This window comes from Portunus trituberculatus, chromosome 38 (genome assembly GCF_017591435.1).
Source record: "Portunus trituberculatus isolate SZX2019 chromosome 38, ASM1759143v1, whole genome shotgun sequence".
NCBI classification, from domain to species: Eukaryota; Metazoa; Arthropoda; class Malacostraca; order Decapoda; family Portunidae; genus Portunus; species Portunus trituberculatus.
This window is the reverse complement of record NC_059292.1, coordinates 11,259,391-11,278,264: the sequence shown is the minus strand read 5'-3', so window position 1 is coordinate 11,278,264 and position 18,874 is coordinate 11,259,391. Positions and strand designations below refer to the sequence as shown.

General features: G+C 38.8%; 1 protein-coding gene across 2 annotated transcripts in view; it reads left to right on the top strand.

Annotated features, from left to right (window-relative positions):
- The window catches only part of LOC123514718 (DNA topoisomerase 2-binding protein 1-like), an 89,613-nt gene that overhangs the window by 37,777 nt on the left and 32,962 nt on the right, over window positions 1-18,874 (top strand). For both annotated transcript variants that reach the window (XR_006677684.1, XM_045272789.1), the window contains exon 6: window positions 211-336. Coding sequence is in view for 1 of the 2 variants with exons in the window: in XM_045272789.1 (XP_045128724.1) it covers window positions 211-336 (126 nt within the window). In the remaining variant the exon portion in view is untranslated. The remainder of the gene's footprint in view (window positions 1-210; window positions 337-18,874) is intronic.

The following is an 18,874-nucleotide window of genomic DNA, read 5'->3' as shown; positions in this document are numbered from 1 at the left end:
CGGTAGTTTTGCCAGACTAATTAATTTGCCAAGTGTGGGGGCTTACTGTATATATATATATATATATATATATATATATATATATATATATATATATATATATATATATATATATATATATATATATATATATATATATATATTATACCTACCTGGACATTTTTATTGTAATGTTTTCTTTTTTATTCTCCACATGTCTTTTTTTTTCAGATATGCCTCCTGATTTCTCAATGTGCAGCACCATCCTAAATGACACAGATACATACAGAACAATCAGCTTTGCAGATGAAACTGTGGCCTTGGATGGCTTGGTGAAGGAGAGAGAAGTTCTAGAGAGTGAGTGTTCAGTTTTGTTTGCAGTTGTAATTTTATAAACAGGAAGGCTACGATATTTATTAGTATGCAGTACTCTTACATTGTTGATTGTGTTCTTTTATTAGTATGTGTATTTGTTACTAATCATAGATTAGGTAAATATGGAATATTTTTACTTTTTTAATATTTTCTGTAATTTGTTTCAACTTCTTGGATCATGAACGATAGTCTTTCATTTCATACCTTTGTCTCATGTGGATATGTAATAATTGGTGTGATAATATTGCTACTTGGTATCTTATCTCCTGTGCTTTTTCATGTTTTCTCCCTTGCACATCGATTTCTCATTTCACCATCCATAACTTCATATTTGTAGTAGAATCCTCATATATAAGCTACCAAATTTTACATTTCTTAGAATTCTCAAACTTCTGCCATTAAAAGTGGTCACTTTACTGTCTGTGTGAAAAGTTACCACACCAATAGCTTTTGGTTACACATTTTATGTCAGATCCCCCAAAAACATACAAATTCTAACTCTGCCTAATACTTAGTGCTTTATTGCATTTCCTTTTTTCTTGAGCACATCTCTTAGACATTGTGGCACACTATCAGCTAAATTTTGAAGTGTCTCAGGCTTGAAGTCTGCCCAACAATTGAGGTGTTCAGAATAGTAGTGACGTAAGCGCCACCCTGGCTGATTTTGAGGTTTGTATAGCATTTTCTTCGTCTTGCCTTCAGATTTCTGAATCTACAACGTCCAAGTCAAAATTCGACCTGCAACATGGTTGAAATTCCCATTCTTTGGAGGGGTATGCACGAATGTGTGGCCGTCGATAAAAAAAAACTCGCACTCACTTAATAATGACGTATGTACTGGGGTAGGCAATGGGAGGCCTGAATTTTCACCCTGGCTGTCTCAGCAAGCTGTGGTATAGCACTATTTTCTTCCTATTGTGTTTGGCTAACATCTGTGCTGTCAGAAGTTCAGTATTATGGCAATAATGGTGAAATTCTGCTGGTAGTGAAGGCATTAATCGATCGTATCGGCATTACATTAAAGTGACCGCACAGCGAATTTTACACCTATGTATCTCCACCTGTGCCGCTCAGCGACCAATGGGGAGGCAGGGATACGGTGACATGACTGATGACAGCCAATGAGAGCCCGCCTTTGTCGCTCCCCTCATGCACACGCATGCACACACACACACACATTATGGTAAGAAAACAGAAAATTAGAGAATTGCTAGAAAAGGTGGATGTGAGGAAGGCAATGGGACCAGATGGATCAGGATGAACATTAAGGAAAGAGAGGGAGAGAGGGAGGGAGGGAGGGAGTGAGTACAAGGGGTCCATTTCCTCTCGCTCTAGCCAAGGCCGCTAAACCTGATCGGACGCAAGGCCATGTAAATCAATGATACTACCTCATTCAACCTGTGATATTTTGGTAACCATGACATCTTTAGACTTCTGGTTTTTTGCATTGCAAAGAGGAAGAGTTGCTTGTGGGCAGAAAACCATTTGTACTCACTCGTTTATTGAATTTCTAAGTGTAATCAGTACGTCAATACAGGCTATTTTGTGTATTTCTCGCCAAACTTTTACTTTTGGGACCCATGAGTTCACAAAACTTAATAAAAAATACACACTGCCGAGGAGCACAGACACCTACATGCACAAAGGATGAACAACAATACGTACACAACGCGGGCTGAATGTTCAGGTGAATGCGGGTAGCCGAGCGATCGCTGCGCCACCTACCAAGGGCTAATCGTATCTTGAAAATATCGTCGTATTTCAAGGCATAAATTATATAAAAAATTTCGTCGTATATAAAAAAAATTGTATGTTAGGACGATCGTATGTTGAAGTATCCCTGTATATGTCAACGACATACAAGAGGGCCTGAGCAACTACATCAATTTGTTTGCAGATGATGCCAAGCTTTTGAGAGTTAGAAAAATAAAATGATTGTATGGAATTACAGAAAGATATTGATAAGATCTTGAGATGGGGCCAGAAGTGGAAATTAGAATTTAATACTAAGAAATGCCATGTAATGAAAATGGGTAAAAGTAATAGAAGACCTACATGGGAATATAGAATGGGGGAAGATATCATAATGAAAAGAAGAGAAGAGAAAGACCTGGGAGTGATTATACAAAACACCATGACTCCAGAAATACATATAAATGGATTATTTGCTTCAACATACAAGACGCTAACAAACATCAGGGTAGCATTCAATTATATGGATAAAAGTATGATGAAAAAGGTATTAACCACTATGATAAGACCTAGACTAGAATATGCAGTAGTGGTATGGTCGCCATATAGGCAGAAAGGTATTAAAAAAACTAGAAAGGATACAAAGGGCTACTACAAAGATGGTCCCTGAAATAAAAGATCTTTCCTATGAAGAAAGACTGAAGGAGATGGAGCTACCAACTTTGAAGGATAGACGGGAAAGAGGAGACCTATAAACAACGTATAAGTTTGTAAACCGTATGGAGAAGAAAGATAGACAAGACCGGGTAACCCTGACGGAGCAGGGAGACACATAAACAAAAGGGCATTCCAAGAAAATCATGAATAGTCAGTGTCATAGGAATATCAAGAAGTTCAGTTTTCCACATAGGACAGTAGAAATCTGGAATGGATTAAGTGAAGAGATTGTAACAACAGAAAGTGTGCACAAATTTAAGAAGTTAGACAAATGTAGATATGGATACAGGTCACTATGAGCCCTGCTTGAACTGTGTAACAGTTCTGGAGAATCTTGGATATGAGACTGAGGAAGTGGTTCATAACCCAGAAAAGTACAGCAAGAAAGGACTAAAGAAACTTACGTATGAGCGGAATGTAATGTATTCCAACATAAATGGAGTGATATCGGGGATTTTAGAACTCAACGATTACTTGAGGGACAAGAACCCAGATATTGTGGGTCTTACTGAAACAAAACTGAGAGAGGAGAAGACCTGATGATGGTTGGAGAAGGAAATATAATGTTTGGAAAAGAAATAGAGTAGGTAAGATGGGAGGAGGAGTGATGTTGCTGGTTAAAAAGATATAAAGGTGGATCAAGTGAAAGAAGGTATGGGAAAGGCAGAAGTGCTAAAGATCAGAGCAGAAACTAATGAAGGAAAAAGAGGCACTACATAGTGGTGTACGTACCACCTAAGACAAATGCATGGTCAGTACAGGAATATGAAGAAATGATAAGTGATACAGGAACATGTCTGGAAGAAATGTTGGGTGGCTGTGAACGAACTATAATGATGGGAGATTTTAATTGTAAAGAGGTGTGTTGGGAGGACTGGTCAATGGAAGGATCAGAGACAACATGGGGAAATACACTATTGACACTGGCAATGGAAAATGTGTTAACTCAGTGGGTCAAAGAAGATACTAGGTTTGGAGGAGAGGGAGCATCGTCAAGACTGGACTTGGTCTTTAGTACAGAGCCAATGGTCATTGAGGAGATGAGGGTGGAGTGCCCTTTAGCAAAGAGTGATCATGCAGTTTTGGAGTTCAAGGTGATAGATGAAGAGAAATCTAGAAGAAATGAAGAATATAAAGTGGGAAGATGGAATTATGCCAAGACAGATTTTGGAAACCTAAAGAAATTCTTTCAAGAGACAAATTGGATGAAATTCAAGAGTGCTAAGGAGCAAATGAAAAGTGGAAGGAATTTATAAAAATATACAAAGAAGGTGAGAAAAATTTGTACCAATAAGACAACATAGAGAAGTTGGAAAGCAGGACTGGTTTAACGATAGATGTGAAAAGGCTAGAACAAGAAAAGAGGATGCATGGAAGAGGTGGAGAAGGAAAAGACGGATTAAGCAGTGGGAAAGTTACAAAAGAGCAAGAAATGAATATGTGTTGATTAGAAGAGAAGAAAGAAAGAAACAAGAAAAGGATATAATTGATAAATGTAAAGACCAACCAAGGCTTTTTACAGACATGTGAACAACAACATCAAAAATAGAGAAAGTATTGAAAGTTTAGAAGTAAATGGAGTATGCAGTGAGGATCCCAGGAAATGGCAGAGGCTATGAATGGATGCTTTCGGAAGGTATTCACAAAGGAGACTGCTTTTGACAAACCACTGGTAATGGAACAGAAAGGGATTATGAAGGAGTTTCAAGTAACTGTGGAGGAGATCAAGAATATGATGGGGAGTTTAGAAGTGAGAAAAGCTGTGGGACCTGATGGGGTATCAGGATGGATTTTAAGAGAATGCAGGGAGCAACTGGCAGAAAAAGTTTGTGAAGTAATTGATGCCTCATTAAGGGAAGGTGTAGTGCCCCAAGACTGGAAAAGAGCTAACATTGTCCCAATTTATAAATCAGGTAACAAGAGACCCATTGAACTATAGACCAGTGTCACTTACAAGTGTGGTAGCTAAGATGTGTGAGAGGGTGGTGAAGAATAGATGGACAGACTTCTTGGAGAAAAATGACATACTTTGTGAGTGTCAATTTGGTTTTAGAAAAGGGCGTTCATGCACGACAAACCTGATATGTTACTATTCGAGGGTGATAGATGTAATACAGGAAAGAGATGGTTGGGCTGATGGAATATATCTGGATTTAAAAAGGCCTTTGATAAGGTACCACACGGAGACTGATCTGGAAACTTGAAATGGTAGGAGGAGTGCATGGCAGTTTACTAAAATGGATGGAAGACTTTTGGTAGGAAGAGAAATGAGAACAATAATTAAGGACAGACCATCAGAATGGGGCTTGGTGGAGAGTGGAGTTCCACAGGGATCAGTGTTGGCACCAGTAATGTTCGCGGTCTACATAAATGACATGGTGGATGGGGTGTCCAGTTATGTGAGCCTATTTGCAGGCGATGCAAAATTGTTAAGAAAAGTGAGATGTGACAAAGATTGCGAACTACTCCAGGAAGACTTGGACAGAATATGGAAATGGAGCTGTACATGGCAAATGGAGTTCAACACGACAAAATGCAAGAAAATAGAGTTTGGCAAGAGTGAAAGAAGAATCAGGAGTATGTACAAGATAGGAAATGAAGACATAAAAACCAGTCATGAAGAAAAAGACCTTGGGGTGACAATTACCAATGACCTATCGCCAGAGAGACATATAAACAAAATAATTGGAGAAGTATTGAACTTATTGAGGAACATAAGAGTGGCGTTCGTATATTTAGATGAAGAAATGATGAAGAAAATAATTACTGCAATGATAAGACCAAGGCTTGAATATGCAACAATACAGTGGGCTCGAACTTAAAGAAACACATAAGGAAACTAGAGAAAGTACAGAGGGCTGCAACAAAAATGGTGCCTGACTTAAGAGATTTGACTTATGAAGACAGACTGAACAGAATGCAACTTCCGACCCTGGAAAACAGAAGAGAAGGGAGACCTGATAGCAATATACAGAGTGATGATTGGCATGGAAAAAATGGATAGGGAAGATCTGTGTATGTGGAATGAAAGAATGTCGAGAGGGCATGGGAAAAAACTAAAATGGCCACTTATAGGAGAGATGTGAAAAAATATAGCTTCCCTCATAGAAGGGTGGAAGCATGGAATAGTTTAGACGTGGAAGTGGTCAACGCAAGGAATATTCATGATTTTAAGAAAAAGCTGGACATTAGTAGATATGGAGACGGGACAGTACGAGCATAGCTCTTTTCCCGTATGTTACAATTACAATTAGGTAAATACACACACACACACACACACACACACACAAATTCACAAATGGAAAACTAAATATAAGGGAGGCAATAGAAAAGGTAAAAAATGTGGAAGAAGTATATGAGGATGCTAGAGATATAGCTGAAATTTTGAATGACAACTTTTGCAAAGTGTTTACAAAGGAGGAGCAATTTATAGGAGAAAGGCCTACGGAAATAAAGCAAATGCAGGACATCATGGTTACTAAGGAAGATGTAAGGAAAATTATAAGCAATTTGGATATTAATAAATCAATGGGGCCTGATGGCATATCTGGGAGGTTGCTAAAAAGAATGTAAGGATCAATTGTTGAACCCCGTATTTGATATTGTGGAAACCTCCATACGAACAGGAATAGTCCTGAAAGAGTGGAAAAGAGCTGACATTGTGCCTATATATAAGAATGGTAGTAGAATGGAACCGCTAAATTATAGACCAGTATCGTTGACTAGTATATTGTGCAAGGTATGTGAAGAAGTAATTAAAGCTAAGTGGAGTGAGTATCTAGAAAGTGAAAACATTCTGAGTGAAAGACAGTTTGGTTTCAGAAAAGGAAGATCGTGCGTATCCAGTTTATTATGTTTTTATTCAAGAGTGACTGACATACTACAACATAGAGAGGGATGGGTGGATGCTATCTACCTGGACTTGAGAAAGGCCTTTGATAAAGTACCACACAATAGACTGATATGGAAACTAAAGAAGATTGGAGGAGTAAATGATAAACTAGCAAAATTACTTAGTGGGAAGAGAAATGAGAACAGTGGTGAGAGGAAGGAAGTCCGACTGGAAGAAGGTAACCAGTGGAGTTCCACAAGGGTCAGTGCTTGGTCCCATCATGTTTTTGATTTATGTTAATGATATGCCAGTAGGAATTGACAGTTACATGAACATGTTTGCGGATGATACTAAAATTATGAGGAGAGTAAAGAATGTGGAAGATTGTAACAAGTTACAGGAAGATCTTGATAAAATATATGAGTGGAGTAAAGAGTGGCAGATGGAATTTAATATAGACAAGACCCATGTTATGAAAATGGGAAGAAGTAGATACAGACCAAACAGGGATTACAGGCTGGGTGATGAGAAAATTAAAGAGACCAATGAGGAGAAAGACTTAGGAGTAACTGTGCAAAACACTTTGTCACCGGAGAAACACATTAACAAGATATTTGGAAAACATATAACATGCTTCAAAATATTGGCCTTGCATTCCACTACCTAGATGAAGGAATGATGAAGAAGATATTATGTACCTTAATAAGACCCCAGTTAGAATATGCAGCTTGTGTCTGGTCACCGCATGAAGAAAAATGTGAAGAAGGTGGAAAGGGTACAGAGGCTGGCAACAAGGATGGTATCAGGACTCAGGGAGTCAGACTATGAGGAAAGACTGAGGAGACTGGGGCTGACCACATTAGAAGAGAGAAGAACAAGAGGAGACATGATAACTATGTATAAATTGGTGAACAAGATTGACATATTGGACAGAGAGTTAATAAAGGTGACCACAAGTAATCATCTCTGGGGACATGGAAAAAAAAATTAATAAAAGACATCTGCCTAAATGACGTGAGAAAATACAGTTTCCGACATCGTAGTATTGATAAGTGGAATAAACTGAGCAGTGATGTCGTTGATGTGTGTCAATCAGATGAAAGAGAGATATGACAGGAGTGGACAAGGAGACAGGACACAGAGAGCTTAGCTCGGGCCCTGTAATACACAAATAGGTAAACACACACACAAGACATACAGTAACAAAATTATTTTTAAGGGTGGTTGATTATTAATATTACAGTAATCACCTGCATATCCGAATTATAGCAGCCAAGGCCCTGGCGGATACGTGAAATATCCAGATGCGCGGAATTTCCTCTACCTACCCCTTATAAATTAAGAAAAAACTTGTACATAACCCAAATAGGTAAGAAAACAATGTATAAAAGCACATTAAATGTATAATCTGGAACAAAAAATGGTACATAAGCAGTACAGGGGATCTTTGCAATTCGACAGGGTTAGGGTGGTTTTTCATTGGTCGAATCAGCTTTTATTTGAATGAAACTATTTTTCTAGTAAGATACTTAAGAATAAGGAGGGATAGGGACCAACCTTCAGCCTAGACCCCCCAAATTATCACTATAACCTCTAAAATAACACTAATTCAGTACTATTAAAGGCTTCATATATATGTAACTTTTTTTTTTATTAAACACATTAGGGTGCTGTACAGTACATTTTTGGAAATAAAAACAATTGCAGCAGTCTTGCGGTACTTGTTCTTCCAAATTGATGATACTGTTGATCTAGGGACACCCATTTGCACTGCAACCACACTGTGAGCTATACCTGCCTCACACTTTCTTATAAGCTCAAGTTTATCTTTGACAGGCAGGAAATTGTGCTTCTTAGGGCTCTGGATGGCTTTCTCAAGCTGTGGAGGCAGGAGGTGGACAGGGCCTACTTGGACAATGCCTAGGGCGAGAGATGCAGAGAGGAACACAGGCAGTGTTGCCAGATTTTCCTAATGAAAAGTAGCAGAAGCATGCTTGAAAAGTAGCTGATTTCACCACAATGTAGCCCAATACAAAAAACTACTGCATATTACTTTAACTACTATATTTTGTACTTACCACTATCCGCTCACATTTCTTTCCATGGGGTTAAGGGGAAGGGAATGGAATCCTCTTTCACGATGTACCATGTTTTCAATAAGTTTTCTCTGGCTTTTTTTCTTTTATAAGTTATTTCCATGCTTTACTAAATTTAACCAAAATATTTTTTATTCTTCTAAACAAAACTTAATTTTTCTTATTGCCTTAAAGATTTTTCCTTTCACTTCCTATGGATCACTTTTTTTTAAAGATTTGCATTATCTAGTAAGTAATTTTCTTGACATACGGTGAGGCGAGAGAAGCGTGATGTCATCAGTTTCCTACTCACCACAAAAAAAAAAAAAAAGCACCATAACTACACTGTTCTCAATGTCATGGCTATTATTACTACTATTATTATTATTCCTACTTTTATTGATGTTGTTAATATCATCCTTATTATTGTTAATATTTAGAAAAATTGCAAATATATTATAATAATGTCATCAAGAAACATATCATGAATTAAGTAGAAAAATGCAGGTAGAGATTATGAATTTAAGATATATAAAAAGTAGAATCCGCTACTTTTTGAATGTGTGACATATGTGGTTTACACTTCTGCCTGGCAGGCTGGAGACGAATTTGTGGTGGTGGCGGATTTGACCAGGTGGGTGGCGCACAAGATATGAATGTCGAATTGGCGAGTCAGTCGGTTGAACCTTGAAGATTGGGTATTAATTAACTGAGTTCGAATTGGCGATAATTCAAACTGTGAACGGTCGAATTACAACGATCCTCTGTACAAGGGATGGTGGGATGTACACAAAACAGTAAAGATGACGTCACACTAGCACTTTTCCACCATATTTCTTAAGACTATTAACTTTAGTCAACGCTGGTCGTCACACACAAGCTCGCTACTGTCTTTGTAGCATTCGTCAACTGTAAACAAACGTGGTGGCTCCTTCATAGAAGTCGTTATTAGTTGCTATTTTGGATTGTTCTCTATGAGAAACTCTTCAAACAGCTTTGTAGTCATAAACAACAGAGCAGTATCTTGGAGTTGACTTGGAAGTTCTGTTGAGATAGAGAAATGTAAACAAACAATGAACCATTTTTAACTGTAGGAAGAAATATATATATATATATATATATATATATATATATATATATATATATATATATATATATATATATATATATTGTGATAACAAAATCATAATCCCTTTATTGTTATTATATTATATGAGCCTATGGTCAAGCGTGGGCTGTCACTGTTCACTGTGCGAAATCTCTTTGTTTCCACCATTTTGTATGCCTGCGAGCCTCGATCAGTCTCAAGGTAGCCTTCAGCGGAGATGAGATCTCGTCGGTCTGGCACAGTGTAGATTCTGTTGCTGGGCTTCTCTTGTTGCTCATTAGTCATCGGTCTGGGAGTTGTGCCTCCTTGAGTAGCTGGCTTGTTACTCAGAGTGGCTGTAGAACAACTTGTTGTTCTTAGAGAAATGAAGTTTGGCTACACTTCTCGTGCGTTCGTCCACTCAGGTGTGGCGGAGAGACATTTGTCCTGTTTGTTTTGTTGGTGGCTGTGGTCACCAGTGTGGTTTGGTGGGCGGCTGTGTGCCCCCACCATCTGTTGTGTAGTATCAATAGTATACTGTTTATAGTCTCAAGGTAGCCTTCAGCGGAGATAGACACGCACTCTTGTCGGTCTGGCACAGTGTGGGGAGATTCATGTTGCTGGGCTTCTCTTGTTGCTCATTAGTCATCGGTCTGGGAGTTGTGTTCCCTTGAGTAGCTTTGTTACTAGACTGTGGCTGTGTAGAACAACAGGCTTGTTGTTCTGAGAAAGTGTACGGTTCTGCATTTCTCATGTTCGACTCGGGTGTGGCGGACCACGTATTGTTTTGTCCTGTTTTTGCTGTTGGTGGTTGTAGTCACCAGTGGGGTTTGGTGGGCTGTGTGCCCCCACCATCTTTTGTGTAGTATCAGTAGTATACTGTATTGTATGGTAGTAGCCACGCACACTATTGAATGCTGAGAGGCTTCATGGCGGCCAGTGGTGCGTAGTTGTCGTCTGCCAGACTTGTCTGTACAGTATCTGGACTCTGTGCATAGCTATTGTCACCCGTATGTCTCTTGTGTGTACATCACTGGATGTGCTGTACACATCATATATTGTAGTAGTAGTAACTATGTCAGTCTGACAGGTGTTAAGAAGCACTTGTAGTAAGATCGTATAGTAATATACCATGCGTGTTGTTCTGGTCTGTGAGTTATCATAGTCTGTGGACAAGGCGTGTGGAGAGCATTAATACTTCATAGAGAGTTGGAATTGTCCTTGTGGGCGGTTTCTCTAGGGGTATTAAGGCTCGCCCTGTTACACATAACATCTACCATTTACAAATTCTACTTGGTTGGGTACAGGAGGAGAAGGAGTTGCTAAGGAGATTCCTTACAGTGAAATTATACACTGTTGGCGACCTTGAAAGAACCTGAGGGTTCTGGCTGTGAGTTATAGTAGTGGGGACTCTGTGGAGTGTTTATATTCCCCACTGTACTGACCGTAATTGGCGATTTTGCCAGAATAACACTCTAGTGAGCTGTAGCAGTTAACCGCAGCTGTGTGGTGTACGTAATAATATATATATGTGTATGTATATGTATATAAATATATATATATATATATATATATATATATATATATATATATATATATATATATATATATATATATTATTTATATATATATATATATATATATATATATATATATATATATATATATATATATATATATATATATATATATATATATATATATATATATATATATATATATATATATATATATATATATATATATATATATATATATATATATATATATATATATATATATATATATATATATACATATATACATATATACAGACAACCCCGTTTAACGAAGGGGTTATGTTCCTAAAAACACTTGTTAGCGAAACTTCGTTAAACCGATTATAACAAGTTTAACCCCTGATTTGAACTTCCATTGAGAGTAAGCAAAGCGAGAATGCATCATAGTACAGTAAAAGGTTGAATGAAAGTAAAAATTATGAAGTTAAACATTTAGGTAGTTTAATTTAAGTCATTATAATGTACACTAATGTATGTATGTACGTAACTTTATGATGTTGATGATCTTAACTTTATGAAGGGAGGGAGAATGAAACGGGAAATACACTAACCGGCAACCTGTGGAATGTAAACAAAGTGCGCATCATGGTACTGCATACAAAACTTATGTACCACATTTCCACAAGGCTTTCCATTTTATCCATTGTAGAGTCACGAGTTCTGGTGGTTCTTTTAGCTTGCAAGGAAGATGAGGTGTCACTAGCTTTCTTAATAGTCTCTTGACTTGAAAATAGTAGACAGTAGATGGAGTCAAGCCATGGTGGGAAGCAATGTTATTAGTTTTCTAGCCTTTCTCTTGTCTGTGAATATCCAGCTTCACTTCGAGAGTAAGACACTTCCTGGTCTTCTTAGGAACGTTAGGCCACATTGCAGGGTGTTTTGGTGGTAAGTTGAACTAAGGAAGATGAGCTGCTGGTGACACTGTTATGTTTTGACTGGGCAGTGATAGGTGTGTGTGATCTTGATCTTGATCTTGATGCTACAGGTGACACAGAATTTCTTCTGAGTCAGGCCTTTGTATCGGCAGAGCCTGTGTTGTCCACGAGAGGCTTGATCTTGATCTTTATTCTACAGGTGTCTCAGGATTTCTCCTGAGGCAGGCCTTAGTACCAGCAGCTCCTGATGTATTTAAAAGCCTGTCAGCTTGCATGATACAGTGGGGCTTTCAAATTTGGAAAAAAATTACCTGGATAAAACTTCGTTAAAGCGAGTTTGGTGTTCGTTAAACGAGCAGATGGTAGTAAAATGAAACCTTCGTTATAGCGAAATTTCGTTGTGTGAACCTCCGTTAAACGGGGGTTGCCTGTATATACACACACAGGCAACCCCTGCTTAACGAAGGTTCACACAACGAAATTTCGCTACAACTTTGCTACAACGAAGGTTTCCTTTTACTACCATCTGCTCGTTTAACAAACACCAAGTCGCTTTAACAAAATTTTATCCAGTTATTTTTTTCCAAGTTTGAAAGCCCCGCTGTATCACGCAAGTCGACAGGCTTTTGAATACACCAGTAGCTCATGGACAAAATGCACACCACTCATTCCCCTAGTTCAAAACAATAACAGCGTCAGCAGCAGCTCGTCTTCCCTTGCTCTACATGCCACCAAAACGCCCTGCAATGTCGCCTAGCGTTGTTAAGAAAACCAGGAAGTCTCTTACCCTCGAAGTGAAGCTGGATATTATTCACAGACACGAGAGAGGCGAGAAAACTAATAGCATTGCTTCCCACCATGGCTTGACTCCATCTACTGTCTACCATTTTCAAGTCAGCAGACTCTATTAAGAAGGCTGGTGAGATCATATCTTCCTTGCAAGCTAAAAGAACCACCTGAACTCGTGACTCTGTAATGGATAAAATGGAAAGCCTTGTGGAAATATAGGTACATATGTTTAGTATGCGGTACAATGATGCGCCCTTTGTTTACATTCCACAGGTTGCCAGCTAGCATATTTCCTGCTCCATTCTCCCTCCCTTCATAAATTTAAGATCATCAACATTATAAAGTTACTTACATACATACATTTGTGTACATTATAATGACTTAGTCTTAAATTAAACTGCTTAACCCCTTCGCGCCGGATGTTAAAAAAGCCCGCCTGTATGATATACGGGTGGTAGTGCCCCAGCTGGGAAACTCGTGCAAGCTTGCCATACTTGTCGCCTTTGTGTATTATGCTGCTATTTTTAGTCACTATATCGCCTCAAGAGGAAAGTGGACGCTTCTCTCTTCGGAGAGAGAGAGAGAGAGAGAGAGAGAGAGAGAGAGAGAGAGAGAGAGAGAGTGACATTTGCTAATATTTTAGACACAAGTGGGACGCATGTAGCTTATCTTTCGAGAGGAAGAGGGGAGGGAAAGGAAAAGAAGAGGAGAGAGAGAGAGAGAGAGAGAGAGAGAGAGAGAGAGAGAGAGAGAGAGAGAGAGAGAGAGAGAGATTAGAAAATTTGTTGTTTTGTATTTGTGTGTGTGTGTGTGTGTGTGTGTGTGTGTTACCTAGTTGTATTTACCTAGTTGTAGTTTTACAGGGCCTGGGCTTTATGCTAGTGTGGTCCCGTCTCCATATCTACACTTATCCAATTTTTCTTTAAAACTATGTACACTCTTTGCTGACACCACTTCCTCACTCAAACTGTTCCAAGTCTCAACACATCTTTATGGAAACTAAATTTTTAACATCTCTCAGACATCGTCCTTCCTTAGTTTCTTACTATGCGATCTTGTGTTTCTAAAGTCATATTCTTCTCTCAGGATCAGTTTCTCATTATCCACTTCATCCATTCCGTTAATCAATTTATAAACTTGTATCAGATCCTCTCTCTCTTCTCTGCTCCAAGGTTGGTAGATCCATAGCCTTTAGTCTCTCCTCATATGTCATCCCTTTAAATTCTGGAACCATTCTTGTAGCCATTTTTGTAGTCTCTCTAATTTTCTTATGTGTTTCTTTTTATGGGAGTCCACACAACTCCTGCATATTCCAATCTAGGTCTTATTTTAGTACTTATCAATTTCTTCATCATTTCCTTGTCCATATAGTGAAATGCTACTCCAATATTCTTTAGCAAATTATACGCCTCTGAAAATTCTATCAATATGGCTTACCGGTTGATTATTTTCTTCCATTGTCACTCCCAAGTCCTTTTCCTTTTTACTTTTTCTAGTTCTACTCCATCTCCCATCTTATAGATTCCCACTGGTTGTCTTTCACTTTTTCCCATTTCCATGACATGGCTTTTGTCCACATTGAATTCCATCTCCATTTTTGCTCCATTTCCAGATCTTGTTTAAGTCTTCCTGTAGTATTTCACAATCCTCTTTTGTTTAATGACTCTGCACAGTTTCATCGTCTCAAAACAGATTTATGTTTGTGTGTGTGTGTGTGTGTATGTGTGTGTGTGTGTGTGTGTGTGTGTGTGTGTGTGTGTGTGTGTGTGTGTGTGTGTGTGTGTGTGTTTTCACGAATGTTACAAGGCGGGACGCATGTAACTTATCTTTCAAGAGGGAGAGGGGAAGGGAGGGAAGGGAGATGGGGAGGGAGGAAGGGAGATGAGAGAGAGAGAGAGAGAGAGAGAGAGAGAGAGAGAGAGAGAGATGGGAACAGTCTATGCCATTGGGTAATTTTAGACACAAGGTGGGATGCATGTAGCTTATCTTTAGTGATTGGTGGAGACAAGGATGGTGGGAGGAACACTAGGATTTCAAGGACAGCATACGGTGTGTGTAGTTGGTATTCAACACACTATACGGGACAACTGAACTGAAGAAAGCTCAGAAAAGAAATATGACGCTCACGTAGGCCACCGTATTTGCTACTGGGGCTTCATGACGCCTACATAGGCGTCACCGTATTGAAGGGGTTAAATGTTTAACTTCATAATTTTTACTTTCATTAAACCTTTCACTGTACTATGATGCACTTTTGCTTTGTTTACTCTCAATGGAAGCTCAAGTCAGGGGTTAAACTTGTTATAATTGGTTCGATTATAAAATTCACTTATATATATATTTATATATAATATATATATATATATGCCTATATATATACAGTAAAGTCCCGGGTTACGTCGGTCTCGAGTTACGTCAAACTCATAGTTACGTCAGTCCACTATAAGGCAATTTAAGGTTAAAAAAATTGAAAATTTATAAATCATAAAGCACGGGATTTATTGTTATTGTTGGTCGCCAGGCGTCACTAGTGGTTACCCGCCACACTGCCCGCCTCACGCTTGAATACAATAACACCCTGCCTCAGTTCCACCACACTGTCGTCCCTGGCAAGTGTAATCCTACTTCTGCGTTTACTGACTCAAGTTCTTAGTATCTTGGTCAATGGCACCAAAGAAAAAACTCCTTAGTGACAGCAGTGATGCTAAGAAAAGGAAAACCATTATGCTACAAGAAAAAGAGGACATAATTAAAAGATATGAGAAGGGAAGCAGCTGCTGTGTGTGAGGGAATGAAGAAGAAAATGGGAAGACCATTACCATGACAACGGGGAGGTTGACGACCTTGAGGGCTCTCGCACCCATCACAACAATAACAACTCCAGAGCCTTCGCCTGGGCCACACGACACTCGCAGCTCACTTGCACCGTCTGCGTCTGTCTGCTGATCCCTATTGCCCTTTCCTATTGCATTTCCTGCTCCGCTGCCCACGCTTCTACTCCCACCACACTGCACTACGCTCTTAGCTGTCCGCCCTGGGCGTCACAATATTCAACCTGCCCACCCTCCTGGCAGCCTCAGGCATCCACCCCTCTCGGCAACCTGCAGTCCTTCGCGTTCGCGGCCCTAATCAACAACAAAAACAAGCTTGTGTTTCATATTCCTACATAGTTGTAAATAATATAACAATATAACCTTTAACTTACCTGAATGACCATAAACAATGATTGGTTAAAAACTCAATAATATGCTTTGAAATGTACGGAAACTCGAGTTATGTAGAAAATCAACTTACTTCATGTTTCAGGAACGTAACTCTGACGTAAACCGAGACCTTACTGTATATATATATATATATATATATATATATATATATATATATATATATATATATATATATATATATACACACACACACACACACACATACACACACATACACACATACACACACAGTCATACCTCGCCCAACATGACAGTTACGTTCCTGAGCTCATCATGTTCGGCAAATAATATGCCCTATGGGAAAATGGGGGTTACGTTCCCAGATCCTCCCGAAAAATTTTTTTTACTAAAAAGGCTGAAAAAAAAACAATAAATGAAGTATCAAGCATACATTTTAAGTAATTATAGTACTAGTACCTTTAGTTTATTTGCTGGATGGAGAGGGCTTGAAATATGAAGAGATGGGTCTTTGACTGGCAGATGCTTCCATATGGCGTAAGGTCTCTTTGTAGGGCAAAAGAAGGTCCTCAATACCCCTCTTGAACTTACCGTATTTTATGGCTTGCAAGACGCTGCATCTTGGAAGACGCACCCTAATATTTGAAAGAAATTTCTAAGAAAAAAAAAAGTCATTCACATACAAAAACACATTCACCATATACCCGACCACTGAACACAAAAACATAAGAAGCAAGGAGTCTGCAAGACACTATTGTTTCACCACTCATTACAAATTTGTTGGAGCACTCACCACAAATTTAAAACTATGTAAATAAAAACACCATAGGTAAATACATATACACAGTGAAACAGTCCATCTCTTCTTGTTTTAGTGGCAGGCGACGGCATGTTTTGGACCTGTTGTTTACATTACAGAATCACTTGTCCGATCGCTGAAACCGAACGCGTCAGTGCTGCAGTTTGTATTTATTTTTTTTTGCAGTTGTGCTTCACAGGCTTTATCAATGTGAAAACAATTCACAAGTGAAGTTTTGACTCTTGCTTGAATGAGTAAGCCACTTGGATGTTCTATTAATAAAGGTATAACTTGGCAGGATGTGTGTGCGTTGCAATGAGACGAAGGAGCAGCCCGTTTTCTCCACATGCTGAGTAGGCTGCAGGAAGGATTATGGTATTGGAAATACTTGTAACACCTAAGTACTGAGTTTACATAATATAAAAGGTTAAATTATGGTACTTAAGCTAACATCATAATGTAATGACTCAACATACAAATCCAGGTCACTATCGGTCAAGTGTCCAAGCTCACTTGAGGTTGGATGCTGCCTTACAATACAACATTCGTCTTGGAAGGCGCACTAGTATTTTTCAGAGTATTTTTTAGGAAAAAAAGTGCGTCTTGTAAGCCGTAAAATACGGTAATGCTCCTCTCCAGGATGGGATCTGTTTCAGTGAAGAGGGATGTTGTATCTTCCATGACTTTCAGCAAATTACGAAGAGTCCAAGATGCTTGGGTGGGGAGGTCAAGTGCATCCACCAGGACCAGCGGGAGATTCAAATGGAGACCAAATCATGCAATCGCGAGTCAGGTCGTGCTCGGCAAAATATGGGATATTTTACCGATTTGTGTAAACGCGAGTTTCATGTTCGGCGAATTTGTGTTCGGCGAGGTATGACTGTATATATATATATATATATATATATATATATATATATATATATATATATATATATATATATATATATATATATACTTTTCAAGATTCTATTAATTTGAGATTATAGCATCATTCCAGTTAACTCGAAAACTCCGACAGGCCTTAAATACGGCTGCATAGCACACTTCCGACAGTCCTTAAATGGGGCAGCTACTTTGAGCGCTAATAAAAGCCGTGCTAGCATTAGTAGCGCTGCTATATTTGGTCATGACGGGTAGTCCTATGGTAGTACTGTCGGCTCCCAGGAAGCACACCGTTCTAGCCAGCTAGTCTCCCGCAAATTTCTGTGAGGTGCGTGAGCATCGTGTCGCGGTGATAATTATTTACATATTTACTTATTTACGGAACTATTATTTACAACTATGGCTCCTGGTGCTAAGAGGAAGCTAAAGTTTAGTGATAAAAGTGATAGACAAGGCGGGACAAGACGCAAAGTGCACAGGTTGGAGGTAGATCCCGACCCCGCTATTGTGACAACATCGTCACCCACGCCTGATAAAAACATACGTAACTATAATCAGCCAATATGAGTGAAAACACGAAAAACATGTGAAAACACATAAAAACATGAGCAGTGCCTTACATTATGTAAGAATACACATAAAAGCACCTCCCCCGAGCCAGCCACGCTTCCCCACATCATACCGCCTTCATCAACATCACGCTGGACCCGTGCCAGAGAGTTGCCGCTACCACAATCTTATCCAACTATCGGTTATTATTCTGAGACAACCATAGTGAGTAGAGCAATAAGAACTTGTAGGATGATGCATTGTCATGTCTACTAACAGCAGATTTTTTTCCAGAGTAATTTATAAGAGTTGACTTTTTTATGATAATTGCGGTAATGGGAGGGTGCGAATTTTGCGGCCATCGGTCTTAGCGGGTTAACAAGAAAATTAGTTTGATTATAAAAGTGTTAATTAGAAGCCATAGATCTTAATTTGACTAAAAATTGAAGCCAGAGGAAAATGGTGAGTTTCACTTGGCT